Raw genomic sequence first — 9,392 nt, forward strand, 5'->3', positions numbered from 1 at the left:
AGAGGTTGGGGGTGCTGTAAAGTTATCAGGTTCTAGATTTCATGTCTGTCACTTGTCGCTTTTAGGCCAACAAAGAATAAAATTCCATCCTCTGGTGCACTCGTAGTCCCCTACTATGACAACCCTTTCACTAATGTCAAATAGAGATGGATAGACTAGTCCAAGTCAGTGTTTAAGCTCACTGTCCTGGACCTTTTGATCTCTGGGCTTCATTTGAACTTTCCAATAGGCTCTTCTATACCATTTAGTGCCCTTCAAACAAGAGGTTAGACTTTTCTCTTGATGAAACTAACTATTTTGTGTAACTAAGTTAATCTAATCTTACAACTCCATACATCAGCATGTGAAGAAATGTGAACACTCTTTTAAGTACTTTTGTACATGCTCACCCTCACACTGTTTACTGTTTAGTGTGTAGATAATTTTTCTTTTCCTTTTTTTTTTTTTTGGCGGGGGGTTGATAAGTTTTATGAATTCTTTCTATCACAATACAGGGTTGTGGAATCCAAAGGAGCTTCGTTGTTGATGCTGCTTCGAAGGTAAATTTGTAGATGTATGTCTTTGAACAGGAAAGTTAACTTGGACATCCCCAATCAATCTATTTTTCCATGGTGCAGCTTCCCATGCTTCGGAAATTATCTCTGGATCTGTGTGACGCAAATGAAGGTGGCTTTGATAGTCCTAGCGTAAGTTATAAAAGGCCTTAAACCTTTTGTTTTGAAGTTTATATACCATATGAGCAATTCTAATTGTCACTAGTGGCCTTGCTTTTTCCAAACCATCACTGGGAAACATTTAAGGGATCTCTTTGGTCAAGAATCACATTATGCGGTGGCAGTGACCACTGAAATTTTACATTGTGTATTCTCCCAAACTATCTGATTGACAATGCTGGTGAGGGGGGAGTGGAAGACCTGTTCTGGAAGATTCTCCTTGGGTCTACATTGTGGATGCCTCTCCGGGTTCTGACCACTTGTCAGATTATGTAGTGTTGGAGATCCGAAGGAGCAGGGATTCCAACATCTTCTAAACAGTGGCAGCTTCATCTGGAACCCCCATTGTTCCCTACTTCCTTTTTTTCTGTTCTGTGAATTTTTTCTTAAATTTCTTGTGTCCTAATGGTTCAGTGATGCCTCATTAGTCATTATTTCTCTAGATTCCTTTCTCCCATATCGTTTAAATATCATGAAGAGGTAGAAGACCAACACATTGGAAAGACCATATTACTCATTTGTCAATACGTAATCATTGAGGGAATCTGCCCTTGCTTTATGACTTACAGAAGTCAAAGGGTTAAAACTGTATTTTTTTTTCTTCTTCTCCACGTACAATGTAGATCTAATTCCACTGTTTACATTTCTGTCCATGAATTATCCTTGTTGGAGACAAGATTGGCAAACAATCCTTTCATTATATATGCAAATATTGAAATGCAGGGATACAAGCCAATGCAGTTTAGGGTTATAGAAAGAAATTAGAAACAAGAACAACAGCAACCATAACATTATCCCACCAATCATAAACTAGAAACAAGAACTACAATTTTGTTAGAATAGGAATAATTGTGCCGCAGGGGCACATTGGGGCTTTCCCCCCTCCACCAACAGAGTGGGGCGGCTAGATGGGGGAGTATTCTTGTAATTACTTTATGATTTTTTTTTTTTTTTTTTTTTTTTTGGTACTCTATCATGACTCTATCATGATTCTATAATATAAGAGGACTTGTGTGATCTGTTAAAGACACACAAGCATTCTCCCTCTTCATACTGTTAACATGGTATCAGAGCCTAATTTCTTATCTTAGTTTCCAGTTTCCAGTTTCCAGCCCTCCCTCTTCTCATCTTCAAGAATTGCAAGCCTCCATCCTTGCCTTCCTTCACCTTTGTTAGCCTCAATCTTCTCCTACCTTTGCCCCCTTCACTTCCTATAGGACAGCACTGATGAGGTGATTCCTACGAATCTAGTGGCTGTCCTATACCCTACCTCATGAACTAGAACCCAAAAACCTTGCAAAAAAACTAGGGTTCTTCACACTATGCGATTTTTTATTCTTCTTTTTTAGGGAGTGTGGTTTCTTCCTCTTTACAGAATACACCTCTACCTCTTGAAGATCAAGTTCAGCAACCTTGAAGGACTAATCACTACTAGCAAGACTGAAGATTAACTTAATTATTTTTTCCAACTTAGGGTTTTCTTCCAAAACCCTGCCTAAATTGATTTTAGGGAATTCCTCCTCAAAATGGGATGATTTTTTAGGAGATCATCATCACCATTGAAGAGGAGATCGACCAGCCTCGTGGCCCCATCTGCCAAGTCTTTGTATCAAATCTCCCCTCTTTTATGATAATTAGGGTTTTCCCCCCAAACCCTAATTTTCCTATCTCAACAATTCTTCATCAAAATCAGATATAATTTGGAGTGGCTCACTCCTCCTACTGGACAATTTGATCCAAGTTTGAACCTTTTTTTACGGCTGATTTTGAATATCTGGTATTTCTCTCACTCATTGTCGATTTTTTCTGAGTCAATCATGTCTGAAGTAGCTACTGTAACATCTAGATCTGATGGACAAAGTCGCTATGACTATTTGACTTTTGGGACTAGCTCTGTGAAATTGGAGGGAACTAATTACCTCTTTTGATCTAGATCTACCTATCTTTCCATTGCTGGTAGAGGTCTCACTAGACATATTACAAGGAAATTGAAGAAACCCTCTGCTAAGGGTACCCCTCAGAATAAATGGGTCATTAATGTCTCTTTGGATACGGCTTACTTGATTGGTTCTATTTATCAATCTGTTTTTCTAGAGGATTTTTTCTGTTAGATATTGCTTCTCAGAGTTGGACTGCTGCTAAGGAAACCTATGGGCAACTGGGGAATGATGCTCAAATATTTGATCTTAGCAAAAAGTTCATACTACTACCTAGCAGGAACTCTCTATGTCCAAATATTATGTTGAACTTCGGGCCCTGTGGTATGAACTAGATCACTTTGCAGATTATCATCCCACTACTATTGATGATTGTATAGCTTACACAAAACATGTGGATAAAGTTAGGTTGTATGATTTCTTGGCTGGTTTAAATGTCAAATATGATCAAATTTGTGTTCAAGTGCTTAGCAAATCTCCCTTTTCTACTCTGGAACAGTCCTTGGCCCTGGTTTATATAGAGGAATATCTTCGTAACTCTATGCTACATACTTCCACTACTGAAAAAATTAGCCCTATAGACTGGATCCACTACTGCCTATGAGTGAGAAAATCGAACTAGTGATACTACCAAGGAGATTGTTCAATGTGAACACTGCCATAGGCCATACCATACCAAGGATAACAGTTGGAAGCTCCATGGAAAACCTGCTGATTTTGAGGCGAAGCATGCTCAGGTTGATTCAAAACTAAAGCCCGTTAGGCTGAGACTATGGATACTTCATCTGCAACTGATATAGGAGTCTCCCAGGAGGGACTCCAAGCTTTCAACGTATGCTCGAGGCTTCCAATTCTTCAACTCCTGCCAATTTAGTCCCCTTAGGTTCTAAATTTTCTCACTTAGGTATTTTATTCGGTGGTCATTGTGCATCAGTCGTCTCCACTCCCTGGATCATTGACTCTGGTGCCACTGATCATATGACCGGTTCCTCCAGTTTATTTCACCAGTATTCACCCACCTCAGGTAGAGATAAAGTTAGGGTAATAGATGGCACCCTATCATCTGTCTCTTGAAAGGGTTTTATTAAGTGTTCTTCTATACCTCCATATTCAATTTTACATATCCCAAATTTTACTACTAATTTTCTATCCATTAGTAGTCTTACTAAGGACCTAAATTGTAAAGTAACATTTTTTCCTTCCCAACACATTTTTCAGGATCTTGTAATGGGGGAAGATGATTGGATGTGGTAAGGTGCAGGGTGGTCTTTATTTGCTTGATGATGGTTGTCTCTCTATGGCTGCAACATCAACTACTCCAAATCAGCTACGCTCTGCTTCTTCTGAATTGAATCAATGACACTTTCGTTTGGGACACTCACCAATTGGGACCTTATCTCTTTTATTTCCGTATTTAATTAAATCATATACTAGGGATGAATTCTTTTGTGAGGCCTTTACTCTAGCTAAACAGACTTATTCCAGTTATTTACCTTTAAATAGAAGAAGCTCTTCTATTTTTCATTTGGTTCACTCTGATGTATAAGGTCTGTGTCATCGGACATCTATTTCTGGAAAAGGATAGTTTGTGTCCTTTATTAAATGTCACTCTAGAACTACTTGGATTTACATGATGCAGCACAAAAGCGAAGTGTTATATTGTTTTCAGTGGTTCCATAAAATGGTTCATTCTCAGTTCAATGCAACTCTGAAAATTCTTTTTAGTGATAATGGAAAAGAGTACGTGGAGGGTCAGTTTAAAAAATACCTAGTTGATCATGGGATTCGTCATCAGATAAGTTGTGTTTGATACTCCTGCTCAGAATGGGGTGGTTGAAGGCACTTGTTGGATATTGCTCGAGCCATGATGTTTGGTAAACAGGTTCCATCTCAGTATTGGAGTGATGCTATCCTCACAGCATCTTACCTAATCAATCACATGCCGACTCGTGTCCTCAACTCTCGAAGTCCTGTTGAGGTTCTTTAAGGGACTACATCCTTCCTGGCTCCTCCAAAAACTTTTGGGCATACCTGTTATGCTAGGGATCATCATTCACCGGGAAAATTGGAACCTCGAAGTACTATGTGTATCTTTCTGGGTTACTCTCCTGCACAGAAATGATACAGGTGTTAACATCCTCCTACGACGTACTATGGTAACAATGGATGTTGTGTTTCATGAATCTGTTGGTTACTAATAATCGTCACGTCTTCAGGGGGAGTCTGGTATTACTAGTGAAGCAGAGATAACTCTAAATCTGTTTGCTTCACCAGTATACCCATCATATTCACCTCAAGATCCTCATGCTCCATAAGACAGTGAGGGGACAGAACCTATTGTTCCGACTCAAGGGGAGATGACTCCAGTTCAGAGAACCATTGGTGAATTCCATAGACAAATTGGAGACTCCACTCTTCAAGTTTGTCATAGGGGATATACCAGAAATAAACAACTTCTGACCATCACCACTACTACAACACCTTTACATATCCCTTCACCAGCCCCCTAACAGATTCAAAGCAATGGTGCTCTACGATCAACTAGCTCAGCCGTTGTTTGGTTGCATGAGGCGCATTAGCATGCATAGTTGTTTGATTGCTGCTAGCGTGGCGTGTTACCGCAGTAGTTTGATTGCTCCTTAAGCGTTGACGTGAGCCGGAAAGACCTTGATCCAGAACCGACTGAGCCTCATACTTCAGGTCTAATTTCTCCTTCTGAACAACCTATTCGCCTCAGAAAAGGCACTAAGACCTGTACTCAACACTCTATATCTCATGTTTCATATGATCTCTTTCTCCCTCCTATTGTGCTTTTGTGTCTTCCCTTTCATCTACTTGTGCCCCTAAAAATTGGCAGAAGCTTTTGTAGAAAAAAATGGAAGAGCGCAATGGAGGAAGAAATAGATTCCTTAAAAATGAATGCTACATGGGAACTTGTGACTCTTCTACCTGGGAAGAGACATGTTGGCTGTAAGTGGGTGTTTGTGGTAAAACAAAAGATCGACGGTTCTGTTGACAGATATAAGGCAAGGCTTGTGGCTAAAGGGTTCACTCAGACTTATAGAATTAACAACCTAGGGACGTTTGCACTAGTTGCCAAGTTGACCCTTGTGCGAATGTTACATTCATGTGCTATTAACCTAGGATGGGAACTCCAACAACTTGATGTAATGAATGCTTTCCTCCACAGAGAGCTCGATGAGGAAGTTTATATGGAAATTCACCAAGTTTCTCTAGCACAAGAACTCAAGGCAATGTCTATAAGTTAAAGCGTGCTCTATATGGTTTGAAGCAGTCACCTAAAACATGATTTGGAAGATTTCACAAGGCTATGACATGTGGGTAAGTGGGTTATAAGGAAAGTAATGCTGACCTCACATTGTTCATAAAGAGGTCTGGTGAAAAAGTTACTATACTCATTATCTATGTGGATGACATCGTGGTAACAGGAAATGACGGTACTGAGATTGATCATCTCAATGGTTTTCTGGACAGATAATTTGAGATGAAGGATCTTGGAAAGTTAAGGTACTTTCTTGGGATTGAAGTTGCTATGTCTTCAAAAGGCATCTTTCTCTCTCAAAGGAAGTACATCCTTGATCTGCTCCCTGAGACAGGTATGTTGGGATGTCATCCTTCTGATACTCCTATAAAAGCTAGTACCCGTCTCAAAGAAGAGGAGGGTGAATTAGTTGAGAAAAACTGCTACCAATGGTTGGTAGGGAAACGGATATTTCTCTCATACACGACCTGATATTGCTGTGGTTGTGAGTTTGGTCAGTTAGTTTATGCATGATCCCTATTCTTCTCATATGGAAAAAGTTGTGCTTATCTTGCGATACTTGAAGTCAGCTCCAGGAAAAGTGATCCTCTTATCTCCTCATGATCGCCTCTGAGTTGAAGCTTATACAGATGCTGATTGGGCTGGTTCACCTAACAGAAAGTCCATATTTGAAGCAGAATTTTATGCCATGGCACAAGGGATTTGTGAGTTACTATGGTTGCATACACTTTTGGATGATATTGGAGTACATGTTCATCTTCTAATGATGCTTTATTTTAATAACAAGGCTTCTATCTGTATAGCTCATAATCCAGTACAGCATGACCAAACCATACATGTGGAGATTGACAAACACTTCATCAAATAGAAGTTGGATGATGGTTTGATTTGTGCTCCTTTTGTGAAGTCTTGTGATCAACTAGTTTATGTGTTCACTAAAGGGCTGGTTGAAGAGTTGTTTCATCCTAGTGTAGTCAAATTGGGTATGTGTGACATCTATGTACCAACTTGAGGGGGAGTGTTAGAATAGGAATAAGTGTTCTGCAGGGGCACTGGGGCTTTCCCTTTCCATCGACCCTATTTAGAGTGGGGTGGCTGGATGGGGAGTATCCTTGTAATTACCTTATGTTTTCTGTTTTGTACTCTTATCATAACTCTATCATGATTCTTTATTATAAATAGAGGACTTTTGTGATCAGTTAAAGACACACAAGCATTCTCCCTATTCATACTGTTAACAAAATTATATCAGGATTGATGTAGAATCAATAGGACAGGAACAAGACAGAATTGATAGTAATTGGGCGAATTTAGATAAGTCTCAGACCAACTGCCTGATTAGCCTGAAATTCTGGTTGAATATTCAGTTTTATTAGATTTATCAACTGAGTACTAACAAAAGAAATCTTTAAAATTAAGTGAGGATTTATAGATGATTCCTAGGCTGCTTAAAGCTATATGCAATAGCTTAGGAATCTCAACAGAATCTGGTATCTGTGTTTATCTGGAATAAGCCTTGGACGTGATGATAGAGACACAGTAGGAATTGGCAGGGGCTTTGATTGTAAGGCTGGCCTTAAGCTGCGGTAACAAAGATCTATTGGCAGTACTCTGGTGGCCTATCAGAGTCCATAAAAAATTCAATAATATTGTTAAATGATTCTAATATCCAGATTTGAAATATAGGATTCATATTCTGCCAAATATGAATTCGATGAATAGAGTAAAAAAATAAAAAAATAAAAAAGGAAATAAGTAGTAGAATACTCAAATGTGGGTTACCAATTGCAATTCCTGCCTCTTGGTGCTCCTTATATGATTAATGATGCTAACAGTGTTATATCTGCTATTGTGCCTCAGTGTGCTGATAGGTTCTCCTTGAGTATCATTAAAATAGCAAGATGTAAGCAATGGAGATGTCCGTTCAATCTCCAAAAACTGGATGACTGTAGAAGACCACTTCATAAGGAGACCATAATTTTGGAGTGGAACAGTAAAGAACTCAGAACGACAGTGGTGAAGGAAAGAGTGTAATGGAGAACAGTGCAGTATGGACTTTCATTTACCAGAACATTTAGGTGATTGGCTTAATTGATTGCGCCGCGTTTGTACTTTATAGAAGTGATCAAATAATGAATGGTTTCAAGGAGCAGAATCTGTGAGGTGGCTTCAGCTGTAAATACTGCTAAAACAAGCTGGACATGATAATCCTGTGTTCAATCTTGCAGCTAAACTGTATTGCACCTTCTGTTGGGATTGGCCATAAGTCCCTTCTATCCTAGGCAAGTATACTTTCTGGTGCAATGCTTTTTATTTTAACAATTTATATGCTCTTGTGCAATGCTTTTTATTCTAATAATTTTTTTTTTTTGAAGGAGGGGATATGGTGGAGGGAGGAAGTCTCCATAAGGCATCAATGTGCCTGTTCCTTAGGGTGTCTCTGATAGGTTTGGGCTTGAGAGTGCCAAGTTTGGAACTTACCTCAAAGTAGATGGCTTTCCAAATCCTTTCAAAGGAACGAGAGTTGGAAGTCCATCTTTTGAGGTTTCGCTCCATCCAAATGTGGTTGATAGTTGCTTCAAATGTAAGCTTCCCTATAGTGTGACACAATGTAGTGCCGCCAAAAGTCATATCAATCCATATCCATTCCCTGGAGAAGGGCAAGTGGGTCTCGGGTTGGGCCAAATGGAGTTGAGGGCCTTCTTCCAGATTGTGTTGGAGAAGTTATTCTAATAATTTAAAAGTAGTTAATTGGCCTAACTGATTGTGCCACAGTTCTACTGCATCGAAGTGATCAAATCATGAATGGCTTGTATTGCTGACTGCACCTGACATGAATTGGTTTCAAGGAGCAGAATCTGTGAGGTGGCTTCAGCTGTAAATACTGCTAAAACAAGATGGACATGATAATGCTGCATTCAAGCTTGCAGCTATACTGGATTGCACCTTCTGTTGGGATTGGCCATAATTCCCTTATATCCAAGGCAAGTATTCTTCCTGGTGCAATGCTTTTTTATTCAAATAATTTTTATGCTCTTTGTGTGGTGATGCTTTCTATTAAATGTCCATGGTGGTTAATTTGGGGAATATTACACGTGTGCGTATGTGTGTGTAAAAGTGTGTGTTAAAGTAAAACATTTATTAAGTTCTGCTAATACATATTCTAAATTTTAAGAAATCTTACTGAATATGATTTACATTGTACTGGATTAGTTAAGCTTTTGTTTCCCTCTAGAAACTAGAAAGATAAGATTTATTTCAACCTAATATTCTTGATATAAGCATTGGCAATAGAAATCTGAGATGTAACATGTAGAAAATCTTGATTTACAGAATATGTTTTTGAATAAGGATACTCTTGTTGAGTATATACTGTCTGTTTTTTTTAAGCCAATGTGACAACTTTTGAGCCCCATCTCAAGTTCAGTTGTTAAACCAATTTGTCCAGAGCTGGCTCTC

General features: G+C 39.0%; 1 protein-coding gene across 11 annotated transcripts in view; it reads left to right on the forward strand.

Moving 5' to 3' along the window:
• LOC122062810 (BTB/POZ domain-containing protein FBL11) overlaps positions 1-8,820 on the forward strand; it is a 61,494-nt gene extending 52,674 nt beyond the window's left edge. For 8 of the 11 annotated variants that reach the window (XM_042626449.1, XM_042626447.1, XM_042626448.1 and 5 more), the window contains 3 exons: positions 495-539; positions 618-686; positions 7,794-8,214. In XM_042626449.1, coding sequence (XP_042482383.1) covers positions 495-539; positions 618-686; positions 7,794-7,967 — 288 coding nt within the window. In that variant the 3' untranslated portion in view covers positions 7,968-8,214. Of the gene's footprint in view, positions 1-494; positions 540-617; positions 687-7,793; positions 8,216-8,708 lie in introns of those variants that run through there. The other 3 variants (XR_006135102.1, XR_006135103.1, XR_006135101.1) reach the window with 3 other exon arrangements.
• Positions 8,821-9,392: the final 572 nt, after the last annotated feature.

The sequence above is a fragment of the Macadamia integrifolia genome, unplaced genomic scaffold (genome assembly GCF_013358625.1).
Source record: "Macadamia integrifolia cultivar HAES 741 unplaced genomic scaffold, SCU_Mint_v3 scaffold1125, whole genome shotgun sequence".
NCBI classification, from domain to species: domain Eukaryota; kingdom Viridiplantae; phylum Streptophyta; class Magnoliopsida; order Proteales; family Proteaceae; genus Macadamia; species Macadamia integrifolia.